We start from the raw sequence: 18,885 nt of genomic DNA on the forward strand, positions 1-18,885 counted from the left end.
GACAGGAACATCAGTTTCACGCCATGCCATCACTGCCTAATCCACTTGCTCCCTCTCCGCTAACAGGCGCCATGATGAAGACCTGTGTATTCACCTGTCAGCAGGCGTAATGTTTAGCCTCATTGGTTTATTGGCATTTAATCTTGTACAGTGTCCACATTAAAGCAACCAAAGCAGTGTTAACCAGCCTGACAGAGCCACACTAGAGAAGAGGAGAGGACACTGGGACATCTCATTAGTGCAACTGCAGCAGATGCACAGACAGAGGTGAAAGCTAGCCTGGTGAGTTAGCATGTGTGATGGGCTGTGAAATTAGCCGCCGCCGCCGCTACGCTACGATAATTAGCATCAACATGAGCAGATGTGTAGCTACAAGTGTCTATCTACTTAACTTCTGAGGCGCGCTTTAGAGCTGGGGTTAAAAGGAGCGGCGGTTTGCTTAAAGACGAGACAAAAGATCAGTTAGGTTTCAGCAACTGGCAATTAGTGCTGGAAATATTACTGTAATTGGACATAAAGTATAGCTTGGTTTGTTTGTTTTTTTCTCAAATTTAAGTTTTCACACATAGCGATGCTTAAAAAGTGTTCAACCTTCCAAGTAGAGATGCTCCGATACCGCAGTGCAAAGACTTATAACAGAAAATAAATAAGACAAAACTGATCCAAATGTTTTGTTTAAATGTATTCATCAAACATTATGAGCGTTTCTGAGCCGACTATGACCCAAGCAAGGCAAGGTAAGTGTATTTGTATAGCACAATTGGTACACAAAGTAATTCAAAGACATTAAAATCACAATACAACAGATCAAAACTTAAATAATCATCAAAAAATTAACATTAAAATAGAAGAGTGCAGTAAATAGTCTCATTACATCGATGTGTAGGTCCAACTAAGATATCGACTGAACTGATATTTGGAAACCGATATCAAATCCAGGAGATTTTTCAGAATTCTTACTTCCAAGTACTACCAGATGTGAAATAAATCTAAACTAGGGCTAAAGCAGGTCTAAAATAGGACTGTAGTACCACTGTTACAGAAGTTCTAAACATGGACTAACCCAAAGAACGAGACAAATGTGGAAAACTTTGACTAGAAATTGGAATTCATTTAACTCTAGAAATGAAGGCAGGTCCATGTACCACAACAGCAAGCTTCAAAATGTTTAAATCCATGACTGAAAGGTTCTTATTCCACACTCTTCTCTTTTAAAATGGATTGTATGATGATTATTTATGTTTTAACGTGTTGTATTGCGATTTTAATGTCTTTGAATACCAATTGTGCTATACAAATGAACTTTCCTTGCCTTTTTTCAAAATGCTGTGAGAAATGCGGAGGCGTAGAGCTGTGGGACTGTCCCGCTGACATCCAAAAATACTCCTTTTGTGTTTTTAATGAGGAAAAACACATCATACCGTAGTATAAATTCAATTCTTACATACAAGTCAGGCAGTTGGTGATACAAACAGCACATCAGCTAAGTAAGCAGCATTTCAAAGCTAATCGTGATCTTTCCTTGACCTTACTACGCATGTGCTATCTTTGAGTGAGTAGAGTTTATTACCCAGATCAGAGGGTTTCAGATAAAGTTATAACTATGTTGGACAAAATGGAGGACTCAGAATACAACAGATTTGCCAGACGAAATGAGTGGAACGTGGAAGCAAACTTTACCAAACCGAGGCTCTCCATAAAGCCGACGCAAAACGAATGCATGAATGGGTACGGCTAATTAGCGTTCTTGATTCATCTGCTAATTATAAACAACACTAGAGCTGAGTTAATTGAGTAAAACTGAACTCCATCATTGTGAATATCTGCACCGTCACAAAGCCCAATGGAAATAACCAGTTTGTTGCTAGCACATGTTCAGAGTGCTGTTTCTGAGTGGTTAGCAAGCAGCAGTTACCATGGTGACACAATACGCACATTAGCAAACACAGCCGCACTTTGAGATAGTCTGTAAAAATACAAAATGGATTTAAACAGCACATTTAAGGGGCCTGTGATTAATCTGAGCGTTTAAGGGTTTGATTTTCAACAAAAACATGAGCGTGACTAACTGAAAAAAACTGTTGGCTAACGCTTGCTAGCTTGTGACTGTAATGTTATTTGAGAAGGGCTTGTTTAACAGCACAAATTAGCTCACCTGTTGTAGTTTTTTTTCTGGTCAGATTGTGTTAATGCAAACCTCAGATTAAAGTCTCATTTGAGTACTAGAGCTTCAGAGAGAGCAGTGCCTCTAGTTAGCTTCACCCCCCTCTTTTGGAATATGGAGCATGTGTAACCCGGGTGAAAATTGCGGATTTCCTGGTATATCAGTTCCCTCTCCCTCTCTCTCATTCCCCTCCACTGGGCAAATTTCACATGCCCGCTCATGTGACTCGTTGTGGCCAATCAGCGCCAATATTAGCCGGCAACTCCACACACCCGGCAGGTGCGAGGCTAGCGCAAGGAGCATGCGACGCCGGTAGGTTTAAAGTTGCCATTTATGTTCATTTTGTCATAACAACTCTCCAACTTTGTCAAACTTACTCTACAACCATTGGTACCGACCATCGAGGAAATGCCACGTCAGGGATGAGATTCGATTTCATAATATAAAGGGGAATTGGTGAGTCCATTTGTTTGCTAGCGGTAGCCTAACACGCTCCATTCAATTCTAATGAGCGGTTAGTATTGGGTTTTAACCCCTGTTTACTCCGATGGTTTTAAGCAAATATTATGAAACTTACATCACATCTTTTGCCAGTTTACATCATGTCATAGTCACAGTTGTTATGAATATCATGTTTTTGATTTGTATAAATTAACACTAATTGTCCGAATACTCAAATGCGCATGCACACTTTCTATGCACATGATTAATGTTGCCTCATATGTACATTGTATTTATTAAGATTATTGACTGATACAGTTAAGTATTGTGACATTATTGAAACTTTAGCAATTGCTACTTATTTTCACTGAAATTCAGATGATTGTGTCACATTGAATTGAACTGTATTGACTGAGGCCATGGTCCTGTGTTTACACAGGCCAGGTTCTCATTCCCAGATGGCGAGCTACAGACTAACCCACGAACCTAGATTGGGAGACTTGTGCAACAAATGAACTGCACCTGCTCTGGTCGGGCCGGTAGGAGGCTTATAGCCAGTCCTTTTTGCCTCACAACTCTACTTCACCCCTACTCTACCTCCACTCCGCCCCTACTCTAACTCTCATCGTCAGGTCAAATTGACCCGGCCACAATCTACCTCCAACATTTTATAAACTGACTGTTTATATGCTCGCAGCATATATGCTCGCAGCATATAGACTGAGGGGGGTTTGTGGGCATTTGAACTATTACTGGATGAACTTTATCAATGGATTTCACTGATTAATTTGTTATTTGTGTATGGCCATTGTTTGTCTATTGTGTTACATGTTTTTTAATACATGGTAACAACTGCAGCATACTGTCTCTGTCACTCTCTCCCTGAGCCGAATCCCTATTCTTCTGATCCTAGCCCAAGGTATTAGCACTATTACTTGGGTCTTTACCCCATATACCTGTTACACATGCCCCCATGAATGCATTCCAGTGTGTGTAAATTTAATGTAATAATGCAAAAGACCGTAAGTAGTGAATAAGCTAGCACGTACCTCCTCCCAGCCGCGTCCGTTGGTGTAGGAGATGACGTCGAGCAGCGGGTTGGACAGGTATCCATCATTACTGAAGGAGTAGTCACGCCCCCCGATGGAGATGTTGGTGAAGTACCTAAAAACACAGAGTTATACTGTCAGTGATTGGTGCATTTCAAAATGTAAGAAGAGAAGAGGCCGGAGCCAGTGACCCTGTATTAAGTCAGAGGTACAAAGGAAATACAAAAAAGACTTTAGTTCAAAACACAATAACATGACAGATTTTTTTTCTCTTTGCCACCTCCTGCTTGCCTGGAATGTTCCGCAGTATGACATTAAATCAGACCTATTCTGCAGAATTGACTCTTCAGAGCTTTTACCCATGTTATAGTTGTTTTTCTCATTGACCGTCTGAAGTTGTTTTTGTTGTGATTCATGTTTGAGTACTCTTTAATCAGGTATTTTCAATACTGTATTTTGTCGATCAATTATTGTTGTTTTCATTGTCCCCCGGTACACGCCCACTGTGACGTACGCACTTCATTCTCCAGTTATGGCGATGTCAGCTTCCCAGTGGACGGTTTTCTAACACAAAAGTCAGCGGATTTGTTTCTTTTTAGTCGTTTTAGATGAATATTGCGATTTAAAATGTGCAAAATATAACAGAATGATCCACAGGTGTCAGAGATTAAACTTTAAACTTATCTAACTGCTCAAACATCTCTTGACAAACATGTCTTCTCGTGAGTGTTGTCGCTTCTCCACAGATCCAACCTGTAACTTTTGATGCCGTAACCTGCTCATCCGTGGAATCTAATACGTCTAAAGCCATACCGTGAAACATTTCAGCAATGCAATCTCCACAGAGACAAGCAGATGGAAAACCGTCCACCACAAAAGTTCCACGGCGCACCCACAGAATCCATTAGAGCAGGATTCAGACGGAATAAACACGAGCACAAAGAGAACCGGATGCCCCAAATGGATCTGAGCACCTCCAGATTTTTATCAAAGCAACTGGACCAAGAAAAGCCCAAAGATATAAAGCAGCACAAGATGGACCGAGCCTAAAACACTTTGAATAATAGCACAAAAAAAAAACAAAACATCAACGCTGTGTCCAGAAAGTAGACGCTTCTCTTGTAATGTGTTTGAATGAGAGACAAGACTAAAAGCACATCACAGCCTGCTTTAAATTAGACTATAACTGCACTTAATCACATATAATTGGACTGACAGAACACAGTGTCTCCAGAACTTTCAGATTTGGATTTACAGAGACAGAAATTTGAATTTGTGAAGTGGAAAAAGAAAGAAAAGCATTGTTTCATATGAAGGTTATCTATAGAAGTTTAAAAGCAGTGGTGGATGAAGTACTCAGTTTTGTTACTTAAGTACAAGTACAGATATCGGAGCAGAAACATACTCAAGTAAAAGTATCACATAAAAAGTCTGCTTAAGTAAAAGTATTTCATGCAGATTTTGAGATCTAATGAAGCTTTTGATGAAGATTTTTGCTAAATTTTGTTCAACAGAAACAACTGAATCGATAGTTTTTTTGTAGTTGGTTTTAGATTTCATTAAACTGACTTGAGGCATAAGACATTCCCAATGTTTTAGGTCAGTTTCATTAATGTAAAATGGCTTCTGTAAGAGAGCTGAAACATGTACAGATGACCACCCCTGAAACCACAGACTGTATATATAAATGGACATAGCTAACCCGCTAGCCGCCAAACTCCAAACAGGAAGTGATCATGGGTGCACTTCTGGCTCTGGTTCTCTTTGCCTTTCTCTCTGTCATTGTCATTTTGGTCTTAAAATGTTTGTATTAACCCGCTCTACATGATCCTGGTGTTTTTATTTCACTATTGTGTCTGTAAATCAAGATATGAACATTAATAACAGACAAATCAGCTGACTTCTGTACACATGGTCACTCTGGCTAGCGTTAGCAACAGGTTTGATTGACAGTGTTGCTAAGTACCCACTCCCTGCTAAACCAGCGGTGCGGGCAGGGAGGGGTGTTACCTTCAACAGCCTCGCTCCAGATTGGCTCCTTGGTTGCTATGATACTCGAAATTCCAAATATCGAACTCTCTATAACTGTAGCCTCGATCAATTTTGTTACTTAAGTAAAAGTACAGATACTGGAGCAAAAATACTCAAGTAAAAGTTTAAGTATCACATGAAAAATCTGCTTAAGTAAAAATATTAGAGGACCTGAGTAAAAAGTAAAAGTACAGGTTTTGAGTCTTATACAGCTTCAAATGTGGTGATTTTGATAAAGATTTTTGTTCAACAGAAACAACTGAATCCATTGCTGTTGTTGTTTTTTGTTTTGTTTTTTTATTTATTTGTCTTTTGTTCAGTCAAATTATGAATGTGTTAAAAATAAACCCTCAGCCTTTTCAGCAGGTCTGAAAAAATAATTAAAAATATGTTTCCTTGTCAGTCCAGTTCAAAAATGTATTGGGGTAGAAAGTACAGATACTCCTCTAAAATGTACTGAAGTAAAAGTATAAATTTAAAAATCTACTTAAGTAAAATAAGGTAAATAAGGAATAACTTTAGACCACTGCAAACTGTTTAAAGTACTTCTGATTTTCATGTTTTTAGGACAGTAAAAATCAGATGCAATGCCTTTGATTAACATTTGGGATACAACGATACGATACTGCTATCAGATATCAGTTCAGTCAATATCCCATTTTGCTCTATATATCTGTGTAATAAGACAATTTACTGGACAATGTTTACCCTAGAGTCTTAAAGGGCCCATATTACTCAGAAAACACTCTTCTCCACCTTGTGATGTCATCATGTGGTAATACAGGAAGTGCTCCAATGTGTTTTTAAACTCCACACACCTTCACTAGAATCATTTGGATCATTTCAGTCCCGTCAATCTCTACTGAACTGAAGGTAAAAGGAGCTGTTAACTTGAAAACTAACACTTCATGACATCACAAGGTGGAACAGAGCATTTTGAGGTTTGTAAACATTACAGACTTATAATAAAGTGTTACTCAAACATGTGTGAATGAAACAAAACACAACTCCAGGTCTGTTTTTGAGGAGGTAACAGCATTAGAACATGACTTAAAGTTCACAAGAGTTAAGTTTTGCGTAATACAGAACCTTTAAAGCCAAAATATCGACATCAGTATCGAAACAAAAAGAGCTGGATCGGTCCATCCCTAATTAATATCCTAATTTTTCACTTTTCTGGCCATAGTGGAATCATCTGGGTCTTATGAATGCAGATCCTTTCTTATCGCAGTAATGGGAGAGTAGCTGCTTAAAATGCCATTGTAACTGAAGGGGCTTTTCAACTGTAAATATTCATAGCATCTTAAATGAAAGCTTTACATTAAACAGGTTTAACGTCACAGTGATGGAGACGGGAAATGAAACCTCCAACAATCATAGACCATAATGCAATGTGCCGGGGTCTGAACGCTCGTGATACAACTTCAAATGAGTATAAAAATGTCCACGCTGGTTTCTGAGCGTGTAAACAGTGTCCTGCAGTGTAAATGAGGTTTGAAACAATAGCTGTCTCGAAAGAAAGAGCTTCACTTAGAAAACTGAACACACATATTGGGTGGTAAAGCAGACGTACTCAAATCTGTGAAAGAAAACTAAGTAATTCCAGGTATGTTTTGATTAAAAAAACACATTTTTACATGGTATAAAGTTATTCAGCACAGTTAAACCTGTCTTAAAAGAATGAAAAGCGGTTCAACTAGTTAATTTTAAACAGTTTGCAGTGGTCCAAAGTTATTCCTCACTTTTCTTATGAACAGGGCCGGTCCGAGCTTTCAGGGGCCCTAAGCTGAATTTGTCTCTGGGGCCCCTGACAGTGGATGTCTCCTGCTCACCTATTGGTGGTTCACATTTGACACATTATGACTCTGCTCTCATCACCTTGACCAGTTGTATTTGTATTTATACGACCAACATCAGACAGAAAACATCCAGAATGTCACAGTTACCACAGTCACAAGAACAAAACACAAACATATAAGGGGGGGTCAAGATTTTTGAAATTCTAGAAAAAAAAAATTTGTTTGTTTCTGGTGGATTTTAATATGTTCCAGTGGTCTTAAATTTACATTATAAAGGATCCTTGCACCGGTGTAAACACATATCTGCCCTCACCCAGGTCCAGCTCAAAAACAAATGTAGCAGCAGCAGATATTTTGCTACTATAGGTATAAAACAAATGTAATTGTTTTAGAGGATTAGGCTGCCGTAAACACACAAGCCCTGTGTCCAATAAAACTTGATTTATTACATTAGCTTCTTAGTCTGCTTATAGTCTGGGCCTTATGCATTCTGAACATCCTAATTATTCACCATGATGAGTTTAGCAACTAGCGTGCTAACAGTGCACTTCTCGATTATTAGACCATATTACCCTTTTTAATTACACACAGCAGATATATGTGTGATGTGACTTGTGACCCAAGTTGTTCTCAGATGTTTGTTTTTTTCCCCGATTCCTGTTAAAAAGTTAAAACTTTTTTGTGACATAATCCTCATTTGGAGTGACTTGGCCTCACTTTGAATACACAAAAATACAGATACACACAGACACACACAGAAACACAGACATACACACAGATACACAGACATACACACAGATACACACAGAGATACACACAGGTACACACAGATACGCACAGATACACACAGGTACGCACAGATACACACAGGTACGCACAGATACACACAGATACACACAGATACACACAGATACACATAGATACACACAGATACACACAGGTACACACAGATACACACATGTACACACAGATACGCACAAATACGCACAAATACGCACAGATACGCACAGATACGCACAGATACACACAGATACACACAGATACACACAGATACACACAGATACACACAGATACACACTGGTACACACAGGTACACACAGATACACACTGGTACACACAGATACACACAGATACACACATGTACACACATGTACACACTGGTACACACATGTACACACAGATACGCACAAATACGCACAGATACGCACAGATACACACAGATACACACTGGTACACACTGGTACACACAGATACACACAGATACACACAGATACACACAGATACACACAGATACACACAGGTACACACAGGTACAGAGGGATTGAAGAGGCCAGAGGCAGCACAGACCTGTCATTATTAACAGACAGGAACAGTTCAAATTGAAACTCTGAACAAAACACATGTGAATAGTAACAGAAGTGTGGAGTCTGGAGAGAGAGAAAAGAGGGATGAGACGGAGAGAGGGGGGACAGACAGAGAAGAGAGATTAAACAGAGAGAGAGAGAAAAGAGAGACAACAGGGAGAGGGAGAGAGAGAGATGGAGACAGAGAGAAGAGAGAGAGACAAAAAGAGACACAGAAAGAGACACAGAAAGAAAAGAGAAAGAGCGGAATGAGACAGAGAGACGAGAGATGAAAGAAACAGAGAGAGAAGAGAGACAAATGAGACAGAGAGAAGAGAGAGACAAGAGAGATAGATGAAAGAGACAAAGAGAGAGAGATGAAAGTGACAGAAGAAGAGAGGGAGATGAAAGAGAGAAGAGAGAGTTGAATGAGACAGAGAAAAGAGAGAGACGACAAGAAGAGAGAAGAGAGACGAAGGAGACAGAGAGATAACAGAGGGAGACAAAAGAGACATAGAGAGAAGAGAGAGTTGACTAAGACAGATAGAAGAGAGAGACGGCAGAGAGAGAGAAGAGAGAGATGAAGGAGACAGAGAGAGCGAGAAGAGAGATGAAAGAGAGAGAGACAAAGGAGACAGAGAGAAGAGATGACAGAGAAAGAGAAGAGAGAGACAAAAGAGACAGGGAGAGAGAGACAGAGAGAGAAGAACGAGACACACAGAAGAGAGAGAGACGAACAAGAGAGAGAAGAGAGAAATGAAGGAGACAGAGAGAGAAGAGAGAGACAAAAGAGACACAGAGAAAGAAGAGAGGGGGATGAAAGAGAGAGAGAGAGAAGAGAGCCAAAAAGAGACAGAGAGACAGGGGAGTGAACAGGACACAGCGAGCGAGAGACGAGCGAGAGAGAAAGAAGCAGGGGGTGAACGAGAGAGAGAGGAGGGAGAGTGAGGAGGTGAACAGGAGAGAGAGAAGACAGGGAGAGGAATGAGAGAAATAGAAGAGAGAGTGAAGTGATGAGCGAGAGAGAGCGGGAGTGAAAGAGAGAGAGGGGGAAGAGACAGGGTGGTGAAAACATAAATCCAGCTCTGTGTTAGACAACCACAGAGGCCATTTTGTAAAACAGAAAAGGGAGGATTTTGACATTTCAGTTTGAGCATAACTCGACGAGAATAAATGAAAATCAGGGACAGACTTTAATAATATTCAAAACAGCTTTAGAACATTCTGGGACATTCTGTGCCACTTTTTCAAATTCACTTTCAAACTTTTGCTTTTATGAGATATTTGCACAGTGAGTCGTTCCAGGGATTGGATGAACAGCTCTATCTCGGATTAAAGCTCAACTGTGTAACTTTCGGTGGAGGGTCTATAAATGAACATGGTGGTTTGTCTGGATCACAGCACCATTTTGAATCAGTCTGTCTAAACCTGACGCACTGTAGCCAGATTAATGTAAAATGAATTATTATAATCACAGTAAAAACAGAACTTGTGCTGTCCCATCTGATTATCACATGAGTCATTAAGAAAAATACTGCACCGAAAAGTCGTTATCGTTAAATAAATCAATTATATCAGTGCGACTACCAATCAGACAAAGCACTATGCACCACAGGAGCCGCTTTACTCCTTTAATCACATTACAACAACAGTCATTTCTGTAGATGGAATTAAAATAAACTACACGTTCAGTCACTTTCTGTTTGTAAAATCAAATATTTAACAGTTTTACACAAAAGGTACTCGTGAGGTTTAAGTCATGTTATAATAGTGTGACCTGCTCAAAAACACACCTGGAGTTGTGTTTTGTTTCATTTTCACACGTTTGAGTAACTCTTTATTATTAGTCTGTCTCAAAATGCTCTGTTCCACCTTGTGATGTCATGAAGTGGTAGTTTTCAACTTAACAGCTCCTTTTAGCTTTAGGTCAGTAGAGATGGACAGAGAGAGAGAAGGGGGAGAGAGAAAGAGAGGAGAGAGAGAAAGCAGGAGGGAGAGAGAGAGAGAAAAGAGGGAGAGGAGGAGGGAGAGAGAAAAGAGGGAGAGAGAAAAGAGGGAGAGAGAAAGAGAGAAAAGAGGGAGAGGAGGAGGTTGAGAGAGAGAAAGAGAGAGCTGGAGGGAGAGAGAGATAAGAGAGAGAAAAGAGGGAGAGGAGGGGGGGAGAAAGAGAGAGAAAAAGAGAGAGAAAAGAGGGAGAGGAGGAGGTTGAGAGAGAGAAAGAGAGGAGAGAGAGAGCAGGAGGGAGAGAGAGAGAAAAGAGGGAAAGGAGGAGGGAGAGAGAAAAGAGGGAGAGGAGGAGGTTGAGAGAGAGAGCAGGAGGGAGAGAGAGAAGAGAGAGAAAAGAGGGAGATGAGGAGAGAGAGAAAAGAGGGAGAGGAGGAGGGAGAGAGAGAGAAAAGAGAGGAGGGGGAGAGAGAAAGAAGAGAGAAGAAAGGGAGAGACAGGGGAGAAAGAAGAGAGAGGAAGAGGGACAGGGGTGAACGGGGAGAGAAGAAAGAGACAAGAGAAAAAGAGAGAGAGAGGGAGACAGAGAGAAAGAAGGAGGAAGAGAAAGGGGTTGAACAGGGAGAGAGAAAAGAGAAGAAAGAGACAGGGGAGAAAGAAGAGAGATGGAAAAAGAGAAAGACAGGGGAGAGAAGAAAGCATGAGAAAGAGACAAGAAAAAGAGAAGAGAGAGGGGGAAAAGAGAGAGGGAGACATAGACAGGGGTGAACAGGGGAGAGAAGAAAGAGAGAGGGAAGAGAGAGGGGTAAACAGGGAGACGGAAGAGAGAGGGAAAAAGAGAGAGTGAAGCGAGAGACAAGCTAAACAGAGGAAAGAAGAAAGAGAGAAAGCAAAGAGAAAGAGAGAGGGAGAGAAATGGTAAATATGTGTCAGTTTGTTATGCGAGTGCTGTGTACCTGTCAGACTGTAGATTTGACCCGGTTTATACTTTATACTTAATTACTGACACAAAGTTCAACATAATCTCTGACAGCGTAAACAAACAACTGTGATTTTTTATTTATTTATTTTTCTTCATAAAGTGTTGGCCTTATTCAACCTCACAGTGACGCTGGAAACAATCTCTTTAGTTTGTTTGAGAAATGAGTTTGGGGCTGGTCTGAGCTTAACAAAACAACACAAAATTACAGTTCGCGCACCACCTTTTGAGAAACACTGTGGTTTTATTGGACAGGAGCACCTCAGTGAACTCCACACACACTTTATTAAATGAATGTATTTATTACAACACGAGGGACAGGTGCACGTCAACACGAGGGACAGGTGCACGTCACTGGACAGTTCACACTCGTCCCTCTGGAGACCTCAGCCCTGTTCCCAAAGACGAAAAGATGAGAAAAAGTGAAAATCTAAAGTGTAATATAAGAAAAGGAGAGGGACAGTGAGAGAGAGAGGGAGAGAGATGGAAAAAGAGGGAGGAGGAGGGAGACAGAGGAAAGAGAGAGAGAGGGAGAGAGAGAGAGAATGAGGGAGAGAGCAGAGACAATAAAGAAAGACAATAACCCCCTGGATTTGATGGACAGAACAGTTGAACAGATCTCTGTGGGCTGACTCAGACTCAGAGGAGAACACAGGACAAATGAACCAGACTCAGCAGAACAGAGGAGGAGAGAACGAGGAGAGGAGGAGAAGAGAGGAAGGGAGGAGAAGAGAATGAGGAGAGGAGGAGAAGAGGCGGAGAAGAGAATGAGGAGAGGAGAAGAGAGGAAGGGAGGAGAAGAGGAGAAGAGAACGAGGAGAGAAGGAGAAGAGAGGAAGGGAGGAGAAGAGAACGAGGAGAGAACGAGGAGAGGAGAAGAGAGGAAGGGAGGAGAAGAGAACGAGGAGAGGAGGAGAAGAGAGGAAGGGAGGAGAAGAGAACGAGGAGAGGAGGAGAAGGGAGGAAGGGAGGAGAAGAGAACGAGGAGAGGAGGAGAAGAGAGGAAGGGAGGAGAAGAGAACGAGGAGAGGAGGAGAAGGGAGGAAGGGAGGAGAAGGGAGAATAAGAGGAAGAGAAGGGAAGAATGGAGAAGGGAGAATAAGAGGAGGAGAAGGGAGGAGAAGTGGACGAGGAGAGGTGGAGAAGGGAGAAGAAGGGAAGAAGGAAGGAGAAGAGGAGGAGAAAAGGAGGAAAGGGGAGAAGAAGGGAGGACAAGGGAAGAACAGAAGGGAGAATAATAGGATGAGGAGAGGAGAAGACGAATAGAAGAGGGGGAGAAGGGAAGAAGAGAGGAAGAGAAGAGGAGGAGAAGGGGTAAGAAGGGAGGAGAAAGGAGGAGAAGGGAAGAATGAAGTAAAAGAGGAGGAGAAGAGGGGAGAAGATGAAAAGAAGAGGAGGAGAAGGGAAGAAGGAAGGAGAAGAGGACAAGAAGAGGAAGAAAAGGGAAGAAGGAAGGAGGAGAGGATAAGAAGAGGAGGTGTTATTGTCCAATGTCAATGAATTTGCATAAAAATTGGATATGTGCGTAACTCATTACACACAGAGAGATAAGTACATTTTTATTCTATCAATTAGTATGAACTTACAAATAAAATTTGAACAGTTTCTGATGAAGCTAACGATGAGCAGGACTGACACATTTGATAAACTGGTGAACAACAGTCATGTGATGGAGCATGGGTGAAGATGGTGTAACGTTACAGTAATCTGATACATTTGATTAGGATCATGGAGAGCGGGTTTATACAAACATTTTAGACCAAAACGACGAGTCTGACAGCAGCATTTACAGAGAGAGGGGCCACAGATTTTCAATAGAAACTGAATTGGAGCCAGAGTTGATGGAGCCAGAAGAATGCCCATGTGGCAGTTAGCAATTTAGCTCTGTCCATTTATATATACTGTCTATGGTCTGGTCACTGTTGAATCTCCCCGTTGGTCATTCAGGGACACGCAAGGTCCATCTGTATCAAAACAAATATGGCTGCTTATGAGGAAAAATGAAAAGAGAAAAAACATGATGGAGGAAGAGGAGACCAGACTGATCCTCTGTTTAAATCCACACAGATCAGTCTGGACTGAGGGTCAGAGTTTAGTTTAAACCTCTGGAGTGTGGAGAGTGAATGATCACCAGCAGTAAGCACTTTCTGTGGAGCAGCTCGAGATGTGAAGTGTAATTAAAATCGGAGCCATAGTGATTTATTATTATAATTTAAAGCCACAGTGCGGAACATTCTTGGTCATGTGGCCCTACTTTACATCAGAAACTCGGTGACACTTGGCTGCTATTTTAATGACATTCCTGCATGATGATGAAAAGATGCAAATGTAAAAGCTGAAGTTAAATCTGTCAAATAGACAAAAAGTTGTAGGAGTGAAGACGTTTCTCTGCTCATCTAAGACACTTCTTCAGTTCTGGTCAGATTGCTGGTGGACACTGCTTTATATCTGTCTGAAGGAAGGGGTTAACTACACTGAAACTGTAAACAGCTATTGTCTCCAGTTTCAGCCTTGATGGGCCTACTGGTTAGCTCTTGTTCTCTTTGTTTGCTTTGGGTCTGAGGATGGATTTATTGATGGGGGAGAGGTGATGTCTAAGCCCCCATTCCTGTTCAAAGAAGGACCAGAAGGACCATTAAGCCATTAAGTGTAGTTAGCCCCTCCCTTCAGATAAATATAAGGCAGTGTCCAACAGTAATTTGACCAGAACTGAAGAAGTGACTTGAACAAGCAGAGAAACATCTTCACTACAACGATTTGTCCAGTTGGAAGATTTAATGCTGGCTTTTACGATGGATCAGACCTGGACGACTGAGAGATTACACAGACATAAGACGCAAATGTTTATTTTTGTGAATAAATAGAAACGTCTCCATGGAAACGAACAAATGGCCAGGTTATTAGTCAGGTCTGTGTACGGGCGAGCTCACTTTCAGTATGGATGCGTGTTTGTTAAGGTAATTTTCAGCAATAAAAACATATACAATTGAATGAATGGTTGGTTTTTGCACAATTAGTAAGAAAATATTAAACAGCAGGGCTTTAACCATCTCAGAAAGATGGAATGGACAATATGTCACTATTTAGAGGATCTATATTTTACAAAATTGACTCTTGTGAGCTTTAAATCATGTTATAATGTTGTTACCTCCACAAAACAGACCTGAAGTTGTGTTTTGTTTCAATCACACATGTTTGAGTAAAACTTTATTATTAGTCTGTCTACATCACCAAAGCTCAAAATGCTCTGTTCCACCTTGTGATGTCATGAAGTGGTAGTTTTCATGTTAACAGCTCCTTTGACTTTTAGTTCAGCAGAGATTGACTATTCCAGAGCTGAACTCATCCAAATGATTCTAGTGAAGGTGTGTGGAGTTTAAAATGCAGTGGAGCACTTCCTGTATTACCACATGATGACATCACAAGGTGGAACAGAGTGTTTTCAGTTTGAGAGAAGAACTCAGCCTAAATATGCAGGTTTGTGTGTTAAATAACAATGAAACAAAACACAACTCCAGGTTTGTGATGAGGAAACTACATTATAACATAGATCAGAAAACAGTGTATTACAGGCTCTTTGAAAATGTCTCCAATAATATAAAGTCCCACCCAGATGTCCTGTTGTCTGTGAACACACTGTTAGCAGTATCACACAGTGGCTCGTTGTTTCAGTTCTACGCACACATTAGCGTCTAAATGTGTTTGTGTGTTTGTGCGTGGTCTTGCTGTTTGTTTGGGATGAGGTTTGCAGCGTTTCTCTCTCAAACACGATGGGACCGGGTCTAAACGGTCCAAACAGAGAGGCCTCACGAGCCTGTTTAAAAGATTCACTGTGACTCACCAGAAAATCACCAAAGACTGGCCCAGACCATCAGAGGCATTGGTGACGCTTCAGTATAAATGGGTTAAAGGGGAGACACTACAGGCAAAACTCAACTTTTTTTCATTATTTGTTTTTTTGCGTGAGTTTGGAAAGATGTCTTAATGTTTAATGAGTTTATGAGAGTTATATGGGACAGTGTAACTTCAAAGGACATAAGGATCAGCTCTTAAAGTAGCACCTGCACACACCAGACTTTACACTCTCGGACTTAACAAGATTTTGACAAAATGTACAGAAGGATTTAAAAAAAATCGAATTCACGAGTGAGGGATGGATGGAGCATGGGATTGACAGACTTATGGTTCTGGTTTAGTCTTGGTTTAGATCTGTTTCTACCCTCACTTATGGTCCTGGTTTAGTCCTGATTTAGTCCTCGTCCTACCCTCACCTATGGTCTTGGTTTAGTCCTGGTTTGGTGCTGGTTTACTCCCGGTTTAGTCCTGATTTAGTCCTGGTTTAGTCCTGGTTTAGATCTCTTTTTCTACGCTCATTTTTGGTCCTGATTTAGTTCTGGTTTAGTTCTGGTTTAGTCCTGGTTTAGTCCTGGTTTAGATCTCTTTGTCTACGCTCACTTATGGTCCTGATTTAGTCCTGATTTAGGCCCGGTTTAGTCCCGGTTTAGTCCTGTTTTAGATCTTTGTTTCTACCCTCACCTATGGTCCTGGTTTAGTCCTGATTTAGTCCTGGTTTAGTCCTGGTTTAGTCCTGGCTTAGTCCTGGCTTAGATCTCTGTTTCTACCCTCATCTATGGTCCTGGTTTAGTCCTGATTTAGTCCTGGTTTAGTCCTGGTTTAGTCCTGGTTTAGTCCTGGTTTAGTCCTGGCTTAGATCTCTGTTTCTACCCTCACCTATGGTCCTGGTTTAGTCCTGGTTTAGACCTGGTTTAGTCCTGGTTTAGACCTGGTTTAGTCCTGGTTTAGTCCTGGTTTAGTCGGTCGATTTAGTCGATTCTGGTGTCGGCTCAGAGTTAATCAGGATAAAAGTACATACAGAGAGAGACTCAGTTCTTCCAAAAAACAAGATCCAGTTCAAACTGTTCGTGCCAAGGAACCGTTCAAAAGAGCCGACTCGTTCACCAAAACTAAGAGGATCTAACAATGTAAAAATCTTGACCTTTTAACAACCAAAACTGAGTCATTTAAATCCAACTTATCCCCCAAAAAGTATACCCAGATATCATTGTATGTCACATGACTTATCCGTTTCCTGTTTCGTGAAGAATCAAACTTTCAGGATCATAATGAGACAGTGAGAGGTTCTTGTTCCTGTTGTAATATCTGTGAACAATGGTATTAAAAGTACTGTTTGATGTAAGGCCATGTGTCTGACGTCAGGTTCGATCCTGTTTACTGCAGCGTTTTCAGAGCTGGATGAGTAATGCCCCGGTGACGGAGGCGGGGATGAGTGTCTCTGTGTTTAAGTACTTCCTGTCGACCCCCCATCCTGGTCGATGGATCTGTCCAATCACATGTTATACAAAGCACTTCAATAGGAGACTGTGCTCGGCTATAGATTATCAAGGACGTCTTTGTCTCTCACCTTCTATCCTCTCTTTGTATCTCTACTCTCTCCTTCTCCCTTTGTCTCCTTCTCTCTTTCTGTTGCTCTCTCTCTCTTTCTCCCTGTATCTTGCTCTGCTTCATCCCCCCCTTTTTTGTCAGTATTTCCTCTCTCCTTCTCTCTTTCTGTCCCACTCTCCTCACACTGTTTCTCTCCCCTCTTCTTCTTCTTCTCTGTCTTCTTTCTCTCCCCTTTTCATTTCTGTCCCTCTCGCTTTCTGACACTCTCTCCTTTCTCTTTCTCCCTCTCATTCATTGCTATCCTCCTCTCTTTCTCTCACTCTATCCTTGTCATCACAGCAATGCTAAAAACAGCTAGCAGTTTAGCGGAGGATAAAAACGTTTTATAATTAGGTGCAGAGTTGCTTTTCCAATATATCTGCACTGGGGAAAAAATAAATAAGTAAATAATCGGTACTGCCTCCTTAACATAAGGTTTGTATTATCCTTTATGAAGTAATAAAAACGTGAATACAAAAACGCTGAAATTAAGTTTAAAAGGTAAAACGATAAAAGAGTCGTAACTTAAACCGAAGGAAAACCTGTGCCCCGCTGAAGCCTGTGGTGGCCCTGAGTGAGATTAGAGCAGACACTGGGCCTGTGTTAATATTCATGAGCCAATCACATCCCATTATGGAGACAGGACTCAACCAGGACTAAGACAGGACTCAACCAGAACTAAGACGGGACTCAACCAGAACTAAGACAGGACTCAACCAGGACGAAGTTAGAACTAAACACAGCCTAAACCAGAACTCACCCAGGTCTGATGTAACGAACCAAATCATGACCAAATAAATCCTAAATTTACTAAAATATCTAAATTATCATCCAGGATTATGAGCTGTTTAGATAATATTTGATATAATCCATTTTACACAGCCCTGTTAAAGGGGGGTATTATGCAAAATGGACTTTTTGGAGTTTTGCACCCTGTTATAACACTGTTCCCTCGTCAAAAACATGCCTGAAGAAGTCTGAGATGTCATCTTTCTGAATCCTTCTTACAGTTTAAGTCAATTTGTCAAATCGTTTCAAACACTTATGCTTCATCAGTTTTTTTGAGCACAGAATAAGTGTTAAAACTCTGGACATTCACATCTCATTACACATTCTGTTCTGGTTGGCTTGAGCCGTCCATCCTTGAAAACAGGACATCAGCACCTTCAAAATAATCTCGAAAGTCCTTCATCGCAGCAAAATCTATACATCTTTGAATTGACCGGAAGAATTTCAGTTTGTTTCATTTTCTACATCACATATTTGACTGACAACTCACGCCCGAAAGTAAATTCCCAGTGTGGTTAGCGCACAAGGTTAGCATGTAAACAGTTTGTGCAGGGAGACAAAATGAGACTGCCTTTAGACTAGTCTGGATGTAGCACTGTGCTGCACAGAGAACTGCCATTATTAGGGACTGGACTCTTAAACTCACTCTATCACAACATAAACCTTATATTAATAATGCACACTCATCTTAGAATCTTTCAGAGGCTAACTGACATTTTCAGTTAAAAAAAAAACATTTCCTAAATATACTGCAGATTAAAGTCCCACTGTGTATCTTTTTAGCCTCCCACAAACGATGGACTAAAAGAAAGGCATGTTTTTTGTGTGTTTTTGCATGCTTTTATTGACAAAAGGCATAACTTTTTTACTCTGAGTGGGCTTGCATCTCCACAAACCTGACTCT

The 18,885-nt window shown here is 40.9% G+C and overlaps 1 protein-coding gene across 1 annotated transcript in view; it reads right to left on the bottom strand.

The window, feature by feature from the left end:
* grin2da (glutamate receptor, ionotropic, N-methyl D-aspartate 2D, a) overlaps nt 1–18,885 on the bottom strand; it is a 231,559-nt gene that overhangs the window by 128,562 nt on the left and 84,112 nt on the right. Inside the window, exon 6 of the mRNA XM_033974905.2 lies at nt 3,655–3,769. Coding sequence (XP_033830796.2) covers nt 3,655–3,769 — 115 coding nt within the window. The remainder of the gene's footprint in view (nt 1–3,654; nt 3,770–18,885) is intronic.

This window comes from Periophthalmus magnuspinnatus, chromosome 11 (genome assembly GCF_009829125.3).
Source record: "Periophthalmus magnuspinnatus isolate fPerMag1 chromosome 11, fPerMag1.2.pri, whole genome shotgun sequence".
Lineage (NCBI taxonomy): Eukaryota > Metazoa > Chordata > Actinopteri > Gobiiformes > Gobiidae > Periophthalmus > Periophthalmus magnuspinnatus.